The sequence below is a fragment of the Mastomys coucha genome, unplaced genomic scaffold (genome assembly GCF_008632895.1).
Source record: "Mastomys coucha isolate ucsf_1 unplaced genomic scaffold, UCSF_Mcou_1 pScaffold9, whole genome shotgun sequence".
In the NCBI taxonomy this organism is placed as follows: domain Eukaryota; kingdom Metazoa; phylum Chordata; class Mammalia; order Rodentia; family Muridae; genus Mastomys; species Mastomys coucha.
This window is the reverse complement of record NW_022196915.1, coordinates 43,842,200-43,865,805: the sequence shown is the minus strand read 5'-3', so window position 1 is coordinate 43,865,805 and position 23,606 is coordinate 43,842,200. Positions and strand designations below refer to the sequence as shown.

Genomic DNA, 23,606 nt, shown 5'->3' with positions numbered 1-23,606 from the left:
CAGAGCCTCTCAGGAGATAGCTATATTTAGGCTGGCTTGCCCTTCCTTCAGTCTCTGCTCCATAGTCATAGCTTTTTAAAAAAGTGTGTGTGTGTGTGTGTGTGTGTGTGTGTGTGTGTGTGTGTATTCACGTGCTTACGGCACATGCGTGGAAGTCAGAAGACAACCTCACATGTCAGGCCTTGCCTTCTACCTTGTTTGAAACAGTTTTTTGTTTTTCCATGCTTAGTGTGCCAGGCTAGCTGGACCTTAAAAAAGTCTTTAAAAAAGAATGGAGAGATGGCTCAGTTCTGGAAGTGTCCACATTGAAAACATGAGACCCCAAGTTCAATCCCCAGGACCCTGTGTGTAACCCTAGGACTGGGTAGGTGGAGACAAGATGATCCTTGGGGCTTGCTGGCTAAGCCAGCCTGGGTTAATCAGCGAGTCCCAGGTCTGAGGGAGAGATGCTGTCTCAAAAACCAAAGTGGAGGTTGGCCTCTGCATGTGCACATGTGCACATTTGTCCCCCACATACAAATAAATGCTTCAAAATAGAACCTTAGGAACCCAAGCAAACACCTAAAGCAACTCCTTTTCAGGCTCAGAAGTTACCTCTCCTGTGTCCCCCCATCCACACACAGTTGCTCCAGCTCCTCTTCTGGGTGTACCTACTTGTATATAAGCACCTCTTAGCACTTCTATGTATCTTCCCTGCTTCTTCCTGTATTCTGCATTCTTCAGTTTGGATATTTTATCCTGATGTGTCTTCATTTCTTTAGCTAAGTCTAATGTGCTTCGAAGTGCATCCTCTAGGTTAATTGAAGTTAATTGTATTTTTCAGTTGTTGAATTTCCATTTGATTCTTTTGATAGTCTCATTATGAGAATGTTCAAAACCTTTTAATTTTTTTAAACACATTATTTATTGTTATGTCAAAGTACACATCTGAGAATACCTTCTTTGAATGCCGTTTGGCTCTGTCTCTGTTTTCATTTGTTTTTCAGCCAAGAAGTCCCTAGTATTTATTTATTTTTTATTTTATTTTATTTTATTTTTTTTTGTTTAATTGTGAGACAGTACCAGTATAAAAGCCAAGGCTCTGGCTGATGCTCTGTCTCTAGAGACAGGGAGGCTGGAGGCAGGCTTCCCTAATGTACTTGAAACTGGGGCTGAGTTGAGGCTCACCTTCAGTTCTTAGGGACACTGGTCTGTCTCTCGTCCCCATTATTCCTAGGGAACAACCCTGTGAGCTGTCTGCTTTGTTTTTGAAAATGGAGTCTCTCACTGACCCTGGATCTTGATGTCTGGACTATGGCTTTTAAATGTGACTGTCTTTTTTTTGGGGGGTGGGTGGGTTTTGAGACAGGGTTTCTCTGTGTAGCCCTGGCTGTCCTGGAACTCACTCTGTATACCAGGCTGGCCTCGAACTCAGAAATTCGCCTGCCTCTGCCTCCCAAGTGCTGGGATTAAAGGACTGTCTTTCCAGCCTTTCCAGAAGGTATTTGAAACAACCCTTACCCAGACACTGACGTGACCCCTGACCCTGCCACCCCAGCACCTGCTCCAATGCTGATGCTTTGATTGTTTTAGTTTGGTTTGGTTTTTGAGACCTGGTTTCTCTGTATACCCCAACTGCTCTGGAACTTGCTCTGTAGTCCAAGGTCTGCCTGCCTCTGCCTCCTGAGTGCTGGGATTAAAGGCATGCGTTACTTTTTCTTAAACTGATGATTTTCTTAACTTTCTGACAGTGACGTACTTCACTGAAAAGGATGTTTTGGGTTTGTTCTATGTAGGATCATCTTGAAGAGAGAGGACCACAGTTCCAGCACATTATAATTTTAGAATCAGATGTTTTTGCATGTTTGGTGTGAGAAAAGTTTATTTCAACTTGGCAGTGTCCTCTCTCCTTCCCTCCCTCCCTCCCTCCCTCCTTGCCTTTCTCCCTCCCTCCTTCCTTCCCTCCTCCCCTCCCTCTCTTCCTCCCTTCTTTCCTTCCTTTCCTCCTTCCTTCCCCCCTTTCCTCCCTCTCTCCCTCTCTCTCCCTGGAATGAAACTGTTTACCCATATTTTCAGGGCCATAGAATATTTTTTTCTTGTTTTAATAGCTATCTTAGAAGCTGTGGGGAGCCCTGGTGGGGACTATATTGAGTTGTATTCTATTGTAGCCCAATTGTCATAGAGACAAACCCATAAACGAGCACACGTGTGCACTTATCTGAAGCGGTCTCTGTTTCCACTCCTCTGTTGATGGGAGAAGATAAAGCATCAAGACTGAGGTTTGTGTCAGTCACAAGGTGACACTTCTTGTATTCTTACAGTCAACACAGACTCCAGAAGTGGGTGTGGTCCCCCACCCACCCCCCCACCAGGCAAGCTGCGAATTCCACAGCAGCAGATGCTGGCTGGAGGCTGTACTGCCTAAGTCTGATGGGAAAGTTCTATCTACCTGTCTGGAATTAGAGTGTGATCAATCTTGTGGATGGTAGACAGAACCCCTAAGGCTGCTCCCCACCCCTGCAAGCCTTCCAGAATTTCCTGGTTTCTTTCCTCTTCTGTTTGTTTGTTTTTGAGACAAGTTGTTGTTCCTGGAACTAGTAGGCCAGGCAGGATTCCGACAACTTCTTACCTCTGCCTCTCCCTGCTGTGATTTAAGGCTGTAGGCCCCCCAGGCCCACCTGATTTTTTTTCTCTGCACTTCTTATAAATCAGGGTTCCCGTAGTCCAACAGATGACTGTGTTTGATTAATTTGTCCTATCAGATTATAGGGTACAGACAAAGGTCTTTGCTGGTTTATTGTAAAACATATTATAAAGGCTGTGGATGAAGAGATGTATAGGCTGAGGTATCAGGGCAAGGTCAGAAGACCCTCCCTTGGGCTTGCACCCTCCACACCTTCCTACCTACTTATCAGTACAGGTCATCTGAGCTTGTCCTTTGAATTACTGGGGAGACTTTGTGAGTAAGTGTGATAGAAGCAAGGGTCCCAGCAGGAGGCTTGACTGCTCCATGCAGCATTTCTTCCTTACAGGCAAGACTCTTCTAGAAAGAGGGATGTAACCTACTATCTGTCAGGAACGGTCAGAGAATTTCTTTATGGCCAGCTAAAGGCAGGAGAACATTAAAGTTTCTACAGTAGGCCTTGGATAAGGAGTTGTGAATCAACAACTATGACCTAAAACCAATACATACACACCCTAGCATAACACACAGCCACACACTACACTCTCAGTTTTATGGAACCTTGTGAGGTAGGTCATCAACATGGGGTCTTTACCCTATGTTCTTGCTACTTTCAAGGAAACTTCATGGCTTTGGTGAGATCCTGTTTAAGACCCTGGACCAATGAATGGCTGTCTCTGCCCTACAGCACAACCATATGAATATCAAACACTCATGTTTGGCTATTCATGTTGACAGAGACAAGAATTACACTAGAAATTGAGGGTTTGAATATCTATACTTGTATTAGACATTTCAAATCTTGTTTTATGTTTTAAAACAAGTCTCATGTAGCCCAGGGTGGCATCAAGGTTCTGATCTAGTTACCTCTGGCTCTTAATGCTGGGTTTATGTGTGTTTTACTCCATGTCTGGCACGTAGTAGAAATTTTTGACCCAACAAAACCACCAAGTAAGACCATTAAAGAAAAATCAATGTGGTTTCTTTCTTTCTTTTTTTTCAAAAAGAAGACTTTTTTTTTTTTTTTTTTTTTTTAAGAAACAAGTATTCAATACATAACAGGAAGAATTAGGACTCTCTCTTTATGGAGGTGAGTGAGGGATGTGGTGTGGGTGCCATCTCAGCATTGAGAGGCAAGAGGATCTCCAAAAGTTGGAGGCCAGGCATCTCTACATACTGGATTCCAGGCCAGCTATAGCTATCCATCTAGATTCTATCCCAGATGAAATCACACAACACAATCAGGCTGAGGATGGTGAGTACCTGCTTAGCTTGTAGCAGGCCAAGCGCCACACACCACCAGGCCTGGTGCTGAGCACCTGTACAGTGGGAAATTTAAGGTAGTCTTCAGCTCCAAGGGGAGTCCAGCCCGGGACACATGAGGTGTGGCCTCAAGCCAAGAGCAGTGTGTGTGCTCTCTTCAGTGCACAGGTGAAGAGAACAGATCAAATGGATAAGGAATCAGGAAGAGAGGCAAGCCGGGCACCTGGCCGTCAACATTAAATAAAACAAATGTTGTAGCCTTACAGTGTGGATTTTTAACTCATTGGAAATAGCCGAGTGCCTTCTTTAAAATGTAGCATGGCGGCACAGCCATAGGCAGAGATGGGGTTTGCCTGGGCTACCTAGTGAATTCTGGACCAGCCTGGGGTACAGAGTGAGATCCTGGTCTGGTCTACTGTGGTTGGGCAAGGTTTTTTTTGTTGTTGTTTTTTGTTTTTTAAGTATAAGCAACTTGTAGCCAAGTATAGTGGCTCATACATGTAATCCTAACATTTGAGAGGTAGATAGAGGAGACAGGAGGATCAGGAATTCATGGTCATCCTAAATTCAAGGCTAGCCTGAGCTACATGAGATCCTGTCTAAATAAACACACAGATACATACACCCAAACCAAACCAAACAAAATCCCAAAACAAAAACAAAACCACCCTACAAGAACAAAGAAACCTCAGTGACTCCTATTTAAGAATGTCACTTCCCTTGAAGTTCCATCCGTACAATGGCTTAGCACATGGCACTTAGACGTCACCTCTTCCTCCTAAGAAATACTAGAAATACCCTAAAGCAATGGCATAGGGATGTAAGTGAAATGGTTTGATTCTATTATTTTTTTCATGTCAAGCATTTAAATTCTAAATAAATGATCACATAAAAGGTACAAAAGCATCCCTGGAATGAGGATGGAATAGGCACTCAGAGGGACGGGGCTGAGCCACCCTTGTTTCTGCGGTGTTGTGAGGTCACTGGAGGCAGACTGCATTTAGAACAGACTGTGTGCTAATCTCTATAAGCAGAACACCTAAGCTCCGGGAACTGACTGCTTGGCGGCTGGGCGAGCAGTGCCCATTGTCCCCCACTGCCTCCCCACCCCCTCCCCCACCTCCCGCCCGCTCTGCTCTGCTGTTTCCCTTGGGAAGATTTTGGGTGTAATTTGTTTTGGATCATCGCGGAAACTTCTAGGCTAGCAGAGTGAGCACATGTAATACCCTCAAAACCAACCAACCAAAAACCAAAAACACTTTAACTTGATTTTTAGGGATAAGTGAGCTCCTGGCTTGGGCAGGGTACCATTCTTTTGGCTGAGAGGTTGGGTGTTGAAAATGAACGGCTTTTCCTCTTGACACCACTTCTTCCGGAGCAGGGAAACTCCTTGTTCCTTTCAGGTCTCTCCTCCACTCTCCCTTTTTCTGTCTGCCTGATGATCGGTTTTAAGGATTGTGCTCTTGGGGGAAAACACTGAGGAGAAAGCAGCGGTGGTGATCAGACGGGAGGTTAAACACTAGTGTCAAGACTGCTTCTCAGTCTGCGGTCTGCGGTCCGCTCCCCTCCAGCCCCGCAGTCTCCATGGAGCGCTGTCAGCTTCGCTCCCTGGCCTTCCCGAGTGTCTTCCTCCGCATTCAAACCCGCTCTTAGAACCATGTTGTGTGTAAAATACCTCAGGTACTGCAGCCATATGTGGGTTTTCTTGGAAAGCACATTGGAATTTTCATCTAGATATTTTACATGAGTCACGGGATGCTATTTAAATTGTGTGGGGTGACTGGGTGAGGCAGGGTGGGGTGGGTGTCATTAAAAAAAATCAAAACTCAACAAAACCTCATCTTTGCCTTTCATGGCAGCTGTCTGTGGGAATGTGTGTCCTGTGGCCAGCAGGCAGGACTTGAAAAGCAGGTACTTGCGCTCTCTCTGGGAACCATCCAGTGAGCTGACCTGCTGTGTTTGTGCAGATTCGCCCAAGTACAGCCCTGAAAGCGCTTCAACAATCGGGTTAGCTTTAACAAGCAGACACTGCCGTTTGCTTGTGATTTACTTTTATAAACGTTATGGTAAAAAAACAAAACCAAAAACGTATACCTGTAACTCCATTGTTCAGTTTCTTCTGTTTGAGAAGGGAAGGGGAAAAGGCAGCAACATTGAAGTTTAGCCTCATCTACTGTCTGCGTCTGTAGGCTATTGAGAGAGGTCGCGGGAATGTGGCTCAATTGTCAGGCCATGAGTTAGATCCCTAATGCTGCATAAACCAGAGGGGGTGGGGGGAGGCCAGGAGCGGCTAGAGTTTCACATCAGCCTTGGTTACATGTCGAGTGGGAGGTCAGCCTTGGCTACAGGACACTGCCTCAAACAAGCAAGCAAAAAAAGAAAAAAAAAAAAAAGAAAGAAAAAGGAGGCTGATTTTGACAACCGTTAAGAATTCTTAATTAACAATTAAGTACTGTCATAATCTACTTCCCAAGTGGGCATGCCTGCGGTGTTGGTTGTGTATGACTGTATCATTTGTTAGACGTGGTGTTCGTTCCCACTCCCTCAAAACAAAGCAAACCCAAACAAACAAACAATAATAAACCAGGAGGGAGATGTGCTCAGACTTTAATTACACAGAGACTCGTGATGGCAGCCACCGGAAGTGCTTCACATAAGGCAGCTTTTTATAGAAATGCGCCTCTCCAAGGCAGACTGACTGGAGAAGCAGGAGGGTGTGGATGAGAGATGAGTGAGAATCTGCACTCCTTTGCCGTAGCTGTCTGACCCATCTAAGCAGCCCTTCAGGGCAAGGAGGGCTGCAGCCTTTGGGGTCTGAGATCCTGACTAAAATGAGCCACCTTGGAGGATGGCAGGGAGCTGAGCCCAGCGCATGACATGGATGGAAGCCTGAGGCCTGTGACTCCATCCATCTCACACAACTGGGTTACAACAGCAAGGGCAACCAAACTTCAAGCCAACAAGCCACTGGAAACCCTTACATAATTGTAGCAGGTTTGGGTTTCCTCTGGTTCAAGTTTTCTTGCCTCTGTCATGATCAAACGATTTGGAGAAAGGCGTAGAATTTCAGAGGAGAATCTGCATGAAGGCGCACAATGAGTCCATTCTTTTTTGGGCTCACAGGAGCTCCAGGTCGGTCTTTACCTCTGGCTTGACTACAAGGCTCCATTTAAACTGAACCCACCTCACAGACTTAACTGATCCAGGAGTGACTCAATAGGAGCAGCCAGCTACTGTAGCTCTTTTTCCTTTTTTGATAAGGGGACAGAACACAATGGGCTTTACAGTTCTTAAATGACTCAGTTCTTAAATGACTCAGTTCTCAGTTTGAGATGTGATGCTTATATGGCCTTTGGATCTTAATAAAATTTCATGTGGTCCGATTATACTTTCAAAAAGTATAAACAGACACAGTGTGGGTCCCTTCTCTTTTGAATAAAATTAAAATATTTTTTTTAAAAAAATATTTAATTTTTTGTGATGGGTGTTTTGGCTGTGTGCATATCTGTGCACCTGTGTGTTCCTAGTGCCTGCAGTAGCCAGAAGAGGGCATTGGATGCCCCAGAACTGGACTTACTGACGGCTGTGAGCTACCTTGTAGGTGTTGGGAACTGAGCCCAGGTCCTCTGCAAGAGCAACACATGCCATTAACCTTGGAGCCACCTCTTTAGCCTCTGTTTTATTTGTTTGTTATTTCCTGTGAGTGTCTGTCTGTCTGTCTGTCTGTCTGTTACATAGTCTTCTGAGGCTCAGTGTGGCCCTGTTCAATCTCACACTGTCCCAATACCCTTGACCATTTTGATCCTCCTGCCTCTACGCCCCAAATGCTGGGATTATAGGCTTGCTGACATTTTTTATTTGTGAGGAGTAATTCTGGTATCACTTCGACACTGCATTTCTGTAGTTGGTCTCTTGGGGTTCTTTTCATTTCCTTAAATGTTACATAAATGAAACGTCCCAGTGACATTGACTGGGCGGTTAGAGTTATAGAAGTGACCAAGGTGCTAGTACGACTCTGTTGGTGGCGGCGAGCAGCTAGGACAGCAGTTCTCAACTGATATCCTGCATATCAGATATTTATGTTAAGATTCATAACAGTATCAAAATTACCGTAATAAAGTAGCAACTAAATAATTTTATGGTTGGGGGTCACCACAACATGAGAAGCTGTATTAAAGGGTTGCAGCATTAGGAAGGTTAAATACTACTGACCTAGGAGGTAGGGGATCCTGACATTGATAGAATCCCAAATGTGGGGCATACCCACTCCTTCTTTTAAAAAGATCACATTGGTCTCTGGAGCTGAACTTGAGAATAGTTCTGAGCTTTGGGAATCTCCGGGATGCTTGTGAAAAATGCAGGCACCTCAGTCCCACCCGTATTAGGTCAGGCATAGGGGCTTGAGATTTTTTTTTTTTAGTTAAGGAACACCCAGTTGATTCCAATTGTTGGCTCTTTGGTCATTGTGAAAAGAAAGTGAATGTCATAAAGGGATGTTGGGGGTACCTTGCCTCCCAGGTGAGCCGGGATCTGGTTTGGTAAAAGTGGGGACCCTCAGTGTCGTCCCCATAAGTGCAGGGGGGTGCTTTCTCACATTGCGTCCATCCAGAGCTGTCCTCCTCAACCCCAAGTTCTCAGGAAGACTCCTTACCTGTGGCCGGCCCGGGCTGTTGATTGCCATCTCAGGCCCACCCAGCCCTGTAATTAGAATTTCAGAGTGGTTGTTATCAGCAGTAATTAATCCAAATGCACTCCTCTATCTTCTCTATCCAGTTGCCCACCCCATTAGGACTCTGCAATTGTTAGAAACAAAGGTCTTTTTCAAAAGGACTCCCAATTAGAAATGGGTCCTGGGTGCCTCCGGGGAGCTGCAGGTGCAATGCCTTTGTTGGTAAGAGGATGAGATTTTCCCCCTTGAAGATCCTGGCTGCGATGGTGGGGGCAGATAGGAGAGGTATGCCCTGATGAAAGCACCCAGGTTCAGAGCAGTGTGCAGGAGGGAGGGCTCCTGTGAACTCTGTTGTAGGATCGGCTACCTGATTTTCCATCATGAGAATTTTCAGTTGGCAGGTTCCCCGCTGCCCTGATTCTGGGAAGTAGAATGGGAGTCACCCCCAAGTGCCTTCCCACAGAGTTTATTAGGGTGAGAGTTTGTCTAAAACCAAGAGTCCCTGCATTCATCATTCTCAGCCAGGAGTCTCTTCAGCTCTTACACTCCTACTGTGCTTTGCAGGGGACCCTGGGCAATCTTTTCTATCCTCTGACAAGTTCTATAGCTAAGGTTCTATTAACAAAATAGAGCCGGGCGGTGGTGGCGCACGCCTTTCATCCCAGCCCTTGGGAGGCAGAGGCAGGCGGATTTCTGAGTTTGAGGCCAGCCTGGTCTACAGAGTGAGTTCCAGGACAGCCAGGGCTACACAGAGAAACCCTGTCTGGACAAAAAAGAAAAAACAAAACAAAACAAACAAACAAACAAACAAAATAGAGCCCTATAAGAACACACACGCACCTTCATAAAGTTTTATGCAGCTTAGGGCTGGTCAGACGTTGGATCCAAAGCACCCCATGTGGTTTTACAGCTGAGTGAAGAGTGAATGTTCAGGAAACAGTGTGGACAAAGGGATTCTGAGCCAATAGTTATAGACTAGGGAATGAGCAAGGCTTTCTAGGTAGGTTCTTCCTGTCTGGGTCCCCATCTTCAAAGCTAAGGTACCTCTTTATCTCCTGTGTGTCTCAGGATACCTACTGCAGAGGGTCTTGTGACCAGTTTCTAGGAAAGGCAGAAAGGTGTTTTATAGCCTCCTTGGATGGAGAGAAGCAGAGACCCAGGGAAAAGCCAGGCACACCTCCTGCCTCAATTGTTCTCAAGGTGCTTGCTCCATGGTGGGATTATGGGTTCCTAGATCCATTATTTCCAAATTGGTTCATTTTGGGAACAAAGCCAACACAGCCCAACTGTTATCTTGATCATAAGTAGGCATCTAAATGCGTCCCTTTCAGGAGTGCGTTCCAGAGAACCTAGAGCTGAAGAAGACGATTTTTGCCCAGCTGGACCGCATCGTGGATGACCGAGTCATCCTGAGCAGCTCCAGCTCCTGTCTGCTGCCCTCCAAGCTGTTCGCGGGCTTGGCACATGTGAAGCAGTGCATCGTGGCTCATCCTGTGAGTATATTGTTTGTTTGTTCCTTTGTGGTGATGGAGATCAAACCCAGGTCCTGTCACATGCTAGGCAAGTACCAAGGTGCACTCCAGCCCCAGGGAGGGTGGTAAGTTTAGCACTTGATCGTATCTCATTCTTTTTTAAGGGCAATACATTGCACCGGATCTGCAAATACCTTAAACTGCCTTATTGAGGTATAATCCACATACCACACAATCTGTTAGTCAATATTATCCAGCTTGGTAGTTTTGTGTACATTTAGGATTATGCAATATCATCATTAAAGAAAAAGAATAGGACCCAAAAATTCTTTGGAATTTTATCTGTTTGTCTAAGGTGCCATGGCATAAAACAAGCAGTATTTACTGCTTTAACCCTCCAGGTACTTATCATGTGGTATAGGGCTAGTTGCTGGGCTAGCAGTCATTAGAGAAGTGCTGTATTAAATCCACGTGGGTTCAGGGGGTGAGGAGGGATATGGTGTATTAAATGTCCATGTGGGCTGGGGTGGGGCAGGGAGTGTGGCTAGGTGGACAAAGTATGTGCTTTGCAAGCATGAGGGCCTGGGTTTGAATCCCTGAGAATAGTAGTGTGTGCTTCTGTAATCCCTACAGGGAGATAGGAAGTAGAAACAGGAGAACCCTGAAGCCTGAGGGCCAGTTCGCCCTGAGCACACGGTTTCAAGCCACACAATCTTCTCTCAAACAGGCAAAGACGGACACCCAAGGTTGACCTCTGACCTCCAAATGTAGCTATAGCACAAGTGTATTCACGAACATGCTTAGCTTACCCATTCATGTGTACACACGTACACACATGTACACACATGTACACACACACACACACACACACACACACAGAGAGAGAGAGAGAGAGAGAGAGAGAGAGAGAGAGAGAGAGATTGATTTTAAATGTACATGCCATGCAGGAGTTTGTAGATATATCACTTGCTTTGTGTTATTCACAGTAGGATCAGATCTGTTAAGATGCAGATCTGATGGGTGTCAGTGTCAAAATTCTGATTTAGGGTGTCCGAGCTGAAACCTTCCCTGATGTTCCTTTCACTATCCACTGTAACTGACTAAACACATTTCTTCACCACGAAACACCTTATGTGGTGAGCTGGGCCATGGGTTCTTATTAGCTGGTGAGGGAGGGCTCAGTAAGTCTTTCTGAGGTTGTCAGTGAATGATTCTGCAGTCCTGACTGTGAACTCAACACAACCATGAAGAACCAGGACAGTCTGTTTGAGTGGGAAAGCTAATTTAGCTCCAGCCATGATAAATATGATGGCCTATTGTGTATCATTAGCAGCCAAAAGCTACACAGAGGAACAGGACCAGTCTGGCTAGGTTGATGAGAGCTGTGCTGGGAACTGAGGTATCACATAAGTTGAGGCTGTTGGGCAGGAGCAAGCAGGAGTATGTGGGGATGGGGTCATGATGATGTCACCGGGAGAACCCACACACTGAGGTGGGGGGTGCAGGGTGGTCACGCAGGAGGAGGTTGGAAGATTAGAGAATAGAGACTGGACATCTGTGTTAGCTACTTTCCTTGTTGATTTGGCCAAATTCCTGACAGGAAGCAAATAAAGGGAGGATGGGTTCATCTTAGCTCTTGGTTTGAGGGGATAGCTGCATACCTAAACTCACACAGTTCTTTGGAGTAACTCTCAGGATCCTCTAGAACATGGTTGGTTCTAGAAAGAGAAAGAGCTGGAGGCAGGGTCAGCTATGAACTGCAAGGCCCAAATACAGTGACCTACTCTCCTCTGAGAAAACATAAAGGGTCCACAGCCTTCCAGAACAACACCAGCAAGAGGGGACCAATGTTCAAAGACATGAGATGGTTAGTGGTTTTGTTTTTCTTTTTTATATCATATAATATATATATATAATATGTATATATGTTATATATGCATATATTATATATGCATATATTGTATATAAATGTATATGTAATATATAAATATGTATCTGACATATATTTTGCTTATGTGTTTGGGTTATTGCTTGAATGTGTGTCTGTGTACCACATGTATGACTGGTGTCTGCAGAGGCCTTAAAAGGAGTCAGATCCCCCAGACCTGGAGCCAGAGATGGTTGTGAACCTCCATGTGGGTGCTGGGAATTGGACTTGAGTCCTCTGGAAGAGCAGCTAGTGAGTGCTCTTAACTGCTGAGCTGTCTATCTAGCCTCACAAGACATCTCATATCCAAACCACAGCAATATTCCTTAGCCAAAATGCTTGAGACTAAGAGTATTTCAGAATTTACATAGTCTTTAACAATTGATTGGCCTTAATCCAAAAACCCCTGAATCTGAAAAGCTCTAAAATTTAGATTTTTTGAGTACAGTGTCAGAGCTCAAAACATTTCAGATATCCAGAACATTCTGGGGATGGTGAAGAGCCACCAACCATGTTCTAGAGGATCCTGAGAGTTACTCTGAAGGGCTGTGTGAGTGTAGGTACACAGCAGCAGCATGATGCAGTGGAAATGCTGCTTTGGGAGATGAAGGGCCTCCACAGTGCAGTACGTAGAGTTGCATTTGAAGGCTGAGGGGCTCAGGGCTGGGGTGGGGAACATGCAAAATTTTCTTCCAAAGAGAAGCAGTTGGGAGGAGGTGTCAGATGTGTCCGTGTGAAGAAAAGGGGTGAACAACTGGACGCCCACCGGATACTAAATGTTAAGACACAGGCAGTTCAGACTCCAGGGTTTGCTGTATTGTAAGATACAGTGGAAAGAAAGACAATGGATCATCAGAGACACAGCCACAGAACCAAAAGGACATAGACTAGAAATGGCCACAGTCATGTACAAACCACACAAGCGACCTTAGAGTCAAAGGGGACATTAACTGAAAGCACCCAGGCATCAAGGCCATGACATCCTCCTTTCCTGTGATAGACATATGTCGCCCACACACAAAAATTCCTCTGAAAAAAGTCACTGGCTACTGCAGAGGAAGGCATTTGCTTGTATAAAGCTGCTGATTTCTAATCAATGGTTCTGCATTTAAGTTAGATAAAACAGGAACACCAATTAAATCAAAGACATCAGGAATTACTTGTATAGTCTCAAAAAGACTTTTCTATTTTGTTTAGGCAAAGATGAACAGCACAAGGCAAGTTCAGTTGATAAATGGCTTTCCTAGTACACATGAGGAGGCCCTGGATTTGCTCTCTAACAATGTATGAAACTGATGTGTGTGTGTGGGGGGGGGGGGGGGGGGGGGGCGTGGGGGTGCACAGGCCTGGAACTCAGCTTTCAGGAAATGGAGGCAGGGGGATCTTAGGGGGTGGAGGTCACCCTCAGCTGCATGGTGTGTTTGAAGCCTGCCAGGATTTACAAGACCTTCGTTCAAACATAAAATAAATATTGAAGACACAATGTACTCTGGACACAGGGCTGGGAGGACCAGAGATGGATCTGGCCTGAAAGTGTCCTCCATGAGGACTAGCTTTCATGATACCAGAGCATGACATACAAGACACGAAGCAAACAATAGTCCTAAATACCTGTGAACCACAGTAATAACCAGGACTCCACGACAATTCCCAGGGTCCAGTAGTGGCCCTCATACGTTGGCAGTGACCAACAGCTGTCTAATTGGGCATTGACCTGCTCAACAAAAAGGAAATTATGCCTGGTACTGGAAACTTAGCCAACTATTCAGGGAGAGTGAAAGCATTAACCTTGGAGGAAAGCATATTACCACCACTTTACTAAACCAGTATAATTGCTAGCAGCACTCTAAATACTTACTCTTATACCCACCAGTAAGCATAGTTTTCACCCCTTATCAAAGAAACTTCTCCTTGCAACAAAGACTCTTAGAGAAAACCACAGCCAATTAAAATGCAGAGAACAGGAGGTCACATGGAGCCCAGTCCCAATGAATGTATCTATAGCACAACTGCACCTAAGGTTCTGGAATCCTCATGGAAGAGGGGGATCCAGAGAAACAACAAGTCTACTCGGACATTGTGTTTCCTAGAAATGTTGGAGAAACTACAGCCATAAAGTTTTTCAAGACCCAAACATGGACCTGAGCAAAGGTGACACCCAAAGATATACTAACATGGAAGGGAAAATCTCATGGAGCCTCAATCCCAGACAAAGAACTGCAGGCAACTGAGGAATGCCAAGAGAGGGAGACACAGTGTTCCCCAAAGAAGTGGCCCCCATGTGATTATCCAATACTAGGCAGTCAGCCCTGAGATATTAACAATGTACATTCATATGAGTAATGGTATATGGACAGAGGATGTTGTATTTAGGAATATAGTAAAACAACAAAGAAAAAGAGGCTATGTAACTGAGTACATGGGAGGGGTTGAAGGGAAGAAAAGGAGAAATGGTGTAATTATATTTTAATTTTAAAAAATAAAAATTATTTGGAGCAGAAAAGAAATTCCTCTCATCACCTAATAGTCAAAAAACCAAATGCACTAAACAAAGGAAGAATACTAAAAGCAGTAAGGGAAAAAGGTCAAGTAACATATAAAGGCAGGCCTATCAGATTTACACCGGACTTCTCACCAGAGACTATGAAAGCTAGAAGATCCTGGGCAGATGTCATACAGACCCTACAAGAACACAAATGCCAGCCCAGACTACTATACCCAGCAAAACTCTCAATTACCATAGATGGAGAAATCAGGGTATTCTGTGACAAAACCAAATTTACACAATATCTTTCCACAAATTCAGCTCTACAAAGGATAAGAGATGGAAAATGCCAACACAAGGAGGGAAACTACACCCTAAAAAAAGCAAGAAAGTAATCTTCTTTCAACAAACCTAAAAGAAGATAGTCACACAAACATAAAAGTAACATCAAAAATAACAGGAAGCAACAATCACTATTCCTTAATATCTCTTACCATCAATGGACTCAATTTTCCAATAAAAAGACATAGAGTAACAGACTGGATACATAAACAACATTTTGCTTCATACAGGAAACACCTCAGTGCCAAAGACAGGCACTACCTCAGAGTAAAAGGCTGGAAAATACTTTTCCAAGCAAATGGTCCCAAGAAATAAGCTGGAGTAGACATTCTAATATTGAATAAAACTTTCAATTAAAAGTTATCAAAAAGGAGGAAGAACACTTCATACTTATCAAAGGAAAAATCTACCAAGAAGAACTCTCAATTCTGAACATCTATGCCCTAAATGCAAGGGCACCCATATTTATAAAATAAACTTTACTAAAGCTCAAAGCACACATTGCACCTCACACAATAGTAGTGGGAAACTTCAACAGCCCACTCTCAGCAATGCACAGATCATGGAAACAGAAACTAAACAGAGGCACAGTGAAACTAACAGAAGTTATGGACCAAATGGATCTAACAGATATTTACAGAACATTTCATCCTAAAACAAAAGAATATACTGTCTTCGCAGCACCTCACAGTACCTTCTCCAAAATTGACCATGTAATTGGTTTCAAAACAGTCCTCAACAGATACAAGAAGATTGAAATAACCCCACACATCCTATCAGATCACCATGGTCTAAGGCTGGTCTTCAATAACAACAAAAACAATAGAAAGCTCATAATATACATGGAAGCTGAACAATGCCCTATCCAATCATAACTTGGTCAAGGAAGGAAGGAAGGAAGAAAGAAAGAAAGAAAGAAAAAAGAAAGAAAGAAAGAAAGAAACAAGGAAAGAAAGAAAGAAAGAGAAAAAGAGAGAAAGAAAGAGAGGGAAAGAGAGAAAGAAAGAGAAAGGAGGGAAGGAAGGGAGGAAGAAAGAAAGAAAGAAAGAGAGAAAGAAAGGAAGAAAGAGAAAAAGAGAGAAAGAAAGAGAGGGAAAGAGAGAAAGAAAGAGAAAGGAAGGAAGGAAGGGAGGAAGAAAGAAAGAAAGAAAGAAAGAGAGAAAGAAAGGAAGAAAAGATTTTAGAATTTGATGAAAATGAAGGCACAACATACCCAAACTTAGGGGACACAATGAAAGCAGTGCTAAGAGGAAAACTCATAGCTCTGAGTGCCTCCAAAAAGAAACTGGAGAGAGCTTACACTAGCAGCTTAACAGCACACCTGAAAGCTCTAGGACAAAAAGAAGCAAATACACCCAAGAGGAGTAGAAGCAGGAAATAATCAAACTCCGAGTCTGAAGTCAACCAAGTAGAAACAAAAAGAACTATACAAAGAATCAACAAAACCAGGAGCTGGTTCTTTGAGAAAATCAAGAAAATAGACAAAACCTTAGCCAGACTAACCAAAGGGCACAGAGACAGTATCCTAATTAACAAAATCAGAAATGAAAAGGGAGATATAACAACAGAAACTGAGGAAATTTAAAAAACCAACATATCCTACTACAAAACCAGAAAATCTGGATGAAATGGACAATTTTCTAGACAGATACCAGGTACCAAAATTAAATCAGGATCAGATAAACCATCAAAACAGTCCCATAACTCCTAAAGAGATAGAAGCAGTCATTAAAAGTCTCCCAACCAAAAAAAAAAAAAAAAAAAAAAAAAAAAAAGGCCCAGGACCAGATGGGTTTAGTGCAGAAGTCTATCAGACCTTCAAAGAACACCTAATACCAATATGCCTCAAACTATTCCACAAAATAGAAACAGAAGGAACACTACCCAATTCACTCTGTGAAGGCACAGTTACACGGCTGAGTATTCTCCCTTGGAGATGGAACAGTTTCTGTCTAATCAGGAACTTGTCACAATTTCCTGTCACAATAGAGGACTTTATAAGAGATTTTTTTTTCTACTTCTATCATGTTTAATGTTCTAAATAGATTTTAAAAACTGGTAAAAAAAAAAAAAACTACATATAATAATTTCTTTTTCTTTTTTTTTTTGGTTTTTTGAGGCAGGGTTTCTCTGTGTAGCCCTGGCTGTCCTGGAGCTCACTCTGTAGACCAGGCTGGCCTCAAACTCAGAAATCCGCCTGCCTCTGTCACCCAAGTGCTGGGATTAAAGGCGTGTGCCATCACTACCCGGCATATAATAATTTCTTAAGATTTTAAAAAATAATGTAGTATTTTACTTAGTAAATGTTTAATATTTCTTTGCTTACAAAAATTCAACAAATATATATTTTTCCTTTTAAAAAATAAATAAAAATTATTAAGGAACAAAAATTAAAAAAAAAAAATCACAAACCAAAAGCATAAATCCAAAGTCCTCTAGAATTACAGTAGTTTACCCCTGTAATTCCAGGGCTAAGAATGCTGAGGCAGGAGGATCATTCATAAGTTCAAGGCTAACATGAGGCTACAGAGTAAGATTTTAATTTTAAAAATAAATAAAATAAAATAAAATAAAATAAAATAAAAGCTCCCCAAATTGATCTCTGGGTTCAGGCTGTATCTTAGTTGTAGAGCAATTGCCCAGCCTACAAAAGGCTGTAGGTCTCAGTCCTAGCAGGACATAAGAGTATACATGCACACGTGTGCACACACACATATACACACACATGCATACACACACACACACAGAGTTGATTTTATTTATTTATTTATTTTTACCAAAATTGAGTTAACTAAAGCAGATCAGATCAAAGTCGGATCTCTGGATTCTGTCATTGCAGGGCATGTAGGGGAGGTGTGCCATCTTGAATAATTTGGATAGTCCTAAATATTCAAGAGTCATTCCAAGTCTTTGAGAATCTACATTTTCTCCCAGCCCCACAGACGGGACCAGAGTGGCTGAGCTCACCTCCTGAGCCCCGTAGTCCTCTGGGATCTTTGCCTGGACAGGAAGCCTGGTCATGCCCCCGCAAGGCCCTGGCACAGTGGGTATTTCTCATTGCAATAGGTTATGACCTCCACCTCCACACAGGGAGGCTTCAGCCAGCATGTTAGGACAGCTCCGTGTTCTCAAGCACGTTTCTGCAGGGGCAGGGTAGGATTTCTGGTCACCTCTGTTCCAGAGGTGAGTGGAAGGCATTGGGAAGTGGGCATGTGCTGTCGGCACAGAGACCTCAGATGGGCTTCAGCACAGGGCTTCCTGGACTGCCCCTCAGAGGCTGCGGAAGATCTGCTACATGGAGCTACACAAGAAGGGGTGGGGTCTTCATGCACCCACCTTCCCGATTACGGCCTTTTTTGCCCTCAGATGTATTTTATATCAACGTTTCTTCTTGTAGGGAGGAAACCAGAGTTGGTATTCCTCCCAACTGGTAGGGGTGGCTTTAGAGAGGCAAGCACGCAGGGGCGGGGCACAGAGGCAGTCTCTGTTTCCACCCTACAGTGTCAACTGTCCCAACCAAGCAACAGAACATTGTACCTATTTTGGCCCCACTTTTAAAAACTTAGCCTCCATTTTCTTTCTTGATCTGTAAAGGAGTCAAGGTATCTGGTGGAATTTATGGCGCCTCTCAGTGCTCTGTTCTGTAGGCCAGGTGGCCTAGACAGAGGCCATAGATCCTGGGATGGACACAGGTTCCTTATCAGCTGCTGGGCATCTCTTTCTGGGAGTAGATAAGGGCCTGCTTTCTTGCATGTTAGGAAAGGGCTGTGCCAATGGGCGCCACCCCCAACCCTCTTATTCTGCAGGGTCTTGCCATGAAGTCCAAGTTGTCCTCAAGCTTGAGACCTCCTGCCTCAGCCTCTTGGGAGCTGGAATGAAAGGCCAGCTCCCTGTGCCTTTTCTGGGGGGGAGGGGGTACTTTCTGGTTGGACACCAAATTAGTCCTATTGATTTACACCCTTGACTGAAGAGCCCTGATGTGCGGCAAACACATGCTTCCAGGCATCCCGGCACCTGGCTGAAGGAGGGCTGGGATTAGAACATGTTTCTATGAGGGTCTTTAGCTTGCTTCCCAGGGAGCTTGAGAGGAGGGGCCCCTGTGGCCTGTGGGTGGATGACTGGCCTGCATTGTCTGGAAACCATGGCCCCATTACCCAGGAGGGGAAGGAGGCGTATGTCTGTTCGAGTTACCAGGAATCACTCTGCCTTAGTCAGACTCAGGAGAAGAATACCGAGTCAGGCAGACAGGCTTAGAAGTGGCGTCACCATCTGAGGCTGGCTTCCTCTATCCTCTGGGACACTTTGTGCTCTCCTTTCCTCAGTTTACCTCGATCGACCCAAGGCACTATCACTACTATCTCAAACTGCAAATGGGGACTGACGTCAAGGTCAGAGGTCAAACGCTCTGGGCAGAGTAACAATATCCATCGTGGGGAGCTCTTCTTATAGCTTGTGGATAAAGTGAGAGCAGGTAGTTTCAGGTTCAGGAGGTCTGAAGGGCCCAATATTTGATAGCTGTACCACTTTTTTAGTTTTGAGACTGGGTCTCCTTATATAACCCTCACTGGTCTGGACTCTGTGTAGGCCAGGCTAGCCACAAACTCTCAGAGGCCTACCTACTTCTGCCTCCTGAGTGCTGTGTGCTAGGATTGAAGGTCTGAGCCACCATGCCCAGCCCTGCCACACAATTTTTATACTGGCTATGGGAAATCACACCAGAATTTCTAGCTAGAGGTAAGGGAGGTGTTTGGAACGCTATAATTTCTGATTTTTTTTTTTTTTTTTTTACTTTTAATTGTGGTAACATACCCCTACCATAAAGTTGACCCAACTTTAGCCATCCTAAGGGGATAGCTCAGAGGCATTAAACAAACACACACCTTTGTGCTTTTCCTGAGCACCCATCTTGGAAACTTTCCCTTCCTGAAGGAGGTTTACCCCTTAAACATCCATTCCCTCTCCAATCCCCACCACTGCACACCCTATGATGTATTAGCACAATAAACTGTCTCCGTGCAGTCAATAGACACATGTCTGTTTTTGCCGCTCGTGCTGCAGAGACCTGGAGCCCAGCTTCTCCAGTCTGCACTGAGGTACAGCTCATCTGATGTGGTTATGCCTCCCAGTTTTTAATGATCCTGATGTTCTTATTTGAGTACTTTTATATTTAGGTGCTTTGTGCATGTGTGTTCACACATGCTGAGGTTGGAAGACAGCTTTCAGGAGTTGGTTCTCTTCTTCCAGTATGTGGGTCCTTGGAATTGAATCCAGGTTGTCAAGCTTGGCAGCAGGATGTTTACCCTCTGATCCATCTTACTAGCCCCCATAATCTTAACTTTTAAAAAGGTCATAAGTTAAGTAATGTTATAAGAATCTGGCAGGAGACTGGTGATTAGACTGGGACATTGATTTATATAAATTATTCATTTAACGTTGAACCAGGGATATAGCTCAGTGGTAAAATGCTTGCCTAGTGTGAGTAAAGCTGTGAGTTCTGATCTACAGAGCATGTTTCAGGACAACCAAGGTTATACAGAGAAACCCTGTGTCAAAAACCCAACTCACCAACCAACCAATCAAACAAAAAAACTACAGACTAATCCTTGTAATCCCAGAACCTAGGAAGTTGAAAAGGGGGATCTCTGTTAGTTTGAGGCCAGTCTGAACTACATAGTGAATTTCATATCAACAGTTGATATTTATTTATTTATTTATTTATTTATTTATTTATTTTGGTTTTTCGAGACAGGGTTTCTCTGTGTAACCCTGGCTATCCTGGAACTCACTCTGTAGACCAGGCTGGCCTCGAACTCAGAAATCCGCCTGCCTCTGCCTCTCAAGTGCTGGGATTAAAGGCGTGTGCCACCACCGCCTGGCAACAGTTGATTTTTAAAACCAAATAAAATAAAATACAGTTTAAAATAACAAAAAAGTAATAAAGCTTATCCTTGAGTAGACTAGTTGCCTTCTTGAAGTGGTACCTTTCACATACACACACACACACACACACACACACACACACACACACACACACACATGCATGCCTGAGCATGAGCACAAACACACATACACACACATACTCACACATGCACACACATACTCACACATGCACACACACAGATACAAACGCATGCATGCAAGTATGCATGTACACTAGCATAGGCACACATACACACACACCGTTAGAAGTCATTGTGGCGGATATCTGTGTGATCATCTATAGTCATCACTGTGTACAGAGGAAAAGCCATTTGAGGGACTTTCCTCCCAGATCAGATTGGCACAGTACAGGGAAATAGCCAAGGAACCAAGTGTGACCCAAGAGAACCAGAGCTGAGGGCCACAGCACTGGTTTTCTCCTGCCTCTAGCCACCCCAAGGTGCAAGGCTGCTGAGATGCTGTGTGGCCTACTCATTTTCAGAACAGAATGGAACATGAGGTTGCCAAAGTGAGTGAGGTACCTCAGGAGAATCAGGGAACTCACAACTGAAATGAGTGTCTATCTTTCCTCTGCCTCAGCTTCTCAGGCTTTGGGGTGATGAGCAAGAGCCACCACACCTGGCTTTCCTGTTCTTGTTCTTAATACAGGAACAGGAGGCCGAGCGGTGGTGACGCACACCTTTAATCCCAGCACTTGAGAGGCAGAGGCAGGCGGATTTCTGAGTTCGAGGCCAGCCTGGTCTACAGAGTGAGTTCCAGGACAGCCAGGGTATAAGAGAAACCCTGTCTCAAAAAACCAAAAAAAAAAAAAAAAACCAAAAAACAAAACAAAACAAAACAAAAAAAAACAAAAAAAAACAAAACAAAAAAACCAGGCACAGGAGAGTGGCTGAGCCTGAGAAGAGAAGACTAGCAAGGGCAAGTTGTTCCAGACAGTGGAGAAGGGTAAAGTTATGTCAGTCACTGAGACAGAAACCTTGTTCTAGGGAAGCTGAAGGACTTGGGGTTCTCCATAAATGTATACAGGATGGCAAGGGGCCACTTGTGTGTTCTTTTCAAAAGCAAAACCAAACAGTTCTGTGTATACATTTCTTTCTCAAGTCCTATCTTTGGATGTAGGGACCTTTCCAAAGTTGCCCACCCCCAACTTGCCACTTGACATAGGTGGGTAGAGTGAGCCAGAGCGACACCCGGCCGTCGGCTGTGGACTTTGACTCTCTTATTCTTCTCTCCCCCCTCCTAAGGTCAATCCACCGTATTATGTCCCGTTGGTTGAACTAGTCCCCCACCCAGAGACGGCTTCAGCCACAATGGACAGGACCTATGCCTTGATGAAGAAGATTGGACAGTCCCCAGTGAGAGTCCGGAAGGAGATCGACGGCTTTGTCCTGAACCGCCTGCAGTTTGCCATCATCAGTGAGGCCTGGAGACTGGTGGAGGTTTGTGCCCTGTGCCCCTCCTTCCTTCCCTGTTCCTCCCCTCCCTCTTTCCCTCCTCTCTCCCTCCCTCCCTCTTCTCTTCTCCTCCCCTCCTTCCTCCCTCACCTCCACAGCCGAGTAGGGCAGGAGTCACTTTCTGGGTCTCTGAAAGCTAGAGGACACTCAGAGGTCCTTGCTGTATTCTGGAGACCCAGGACATTCCGTTTAGAGACAGAATACAACACAGCAGTTCACTGTTTGAGAGACTCCCCTCTCTAAATTATTATTTGATAACAAGGCACAATGAGAAACTCTCTCCAGCCCTTTGTACGAAATTACCTGTGTGTGACACGTTGCATTTTCCTACAGACAGATTTTTACCTCCTGGTGTCTAAACTTTTCAGGATGAAAAAGAATTCTTTTCATGCAAAGGAAACTTGTATCCCCTTAAAGGACTCAGTCTATTTCAAGAACTGGGGAAAACCATGATGAATGCTAAACTTGTTAGTAAAAGGTTTGCCTTACATATGAGTAAGGAACATATATGTGTATGTGTGTGTATAATGAAATGTATACATGTGTGTACCATATATATACATATACCTAGGATTTGTGCATTCAATTAATCACAGCTGAATATATTAAAAAGTGCATCTTTTCTGGAGATGGACAGACTTGTGCGCTATCATCCCCTCAGCAGTGCAGTGTAACCGTGAACACGGTACTTACATTGTGTTACTATTGCAGGCTATGTAGATTACCTAAGGTATGGTGGAGGCCATGTGTGATGGCACGCACCTGTCATCCCATCGCTTTTTGTGGTGTAAGCAGGGGGATAGGAGTTCAAGGTCATACTTAGCTACATATCGTATTTGAAGCCAGCTTGAGCCACATGAAAACCTGTTTCAAAGTGAAAAGGAAAAGAAGTATATAGAAGCATATATAAAGAGTGCATAGGTTCTTCACAAATATTAAGCCATTTATGTAATAAACTTGACTGCCCATCGATTAGTATCCCTGAGGGTCCTAGAAATACCTCACGGGTGTGAAGGGCTCACTGTATAGATTTGGCCTCATCCTTTAATTATAGTATTTTACATATGAGAACACTAGTGGCTGAATATGTTGTCATAAACATTGCTGTAAAGATCTGTCTATCAGGAGAGAACACAGAGTGGTCCTGAGGATGTGGAGAGGTAAGGGCCACAGGCTCTAGGGGTCAGATCTCCAGCTCTGGACAAGCTTCTTTCATGGGTCAACATGTAGCAGCCACATACATAAAGGTAAAGTGTATGAGGGACGGCCTTGCTCTTGGGTGAGGAGGGCAGCGCTTGGCTCAGACGGTCCACATTGGGTGTAGCCCCACAGGTCCTTTCAGAACACTCAGAACAGGAACCAGGAAATCAGCTGCACCTCATCTTTTGTGGG

The 23,606-nt window shown here is 44.3% G+C and overlaps 1 protein-coding gene across 1 annotated transcript in view; it reads left to right on the top strand.

Moving 5' to 3' along the window:
- Cryl1 (crystallin lambda 1) overlaps nt 1-23,606 on the top strand; it is a 125,769-nt gene that overhangs the window by 76,814 nt on the left and 25,349 nt on the right. The window contains exons 4-5 of the mRNA XM_031361798.1: nt 9,926-10,087; nt 22,005-22,199. Coding sequence (XP_031217658.1) covers nt 9,926-10,087; nt 22,005-22,199 — 357 coding nt within the window. The remainder of the gene's footprint in view (nt 1-9,925; nt 10,088-22,004; nt 22,200-23,606) is intronic.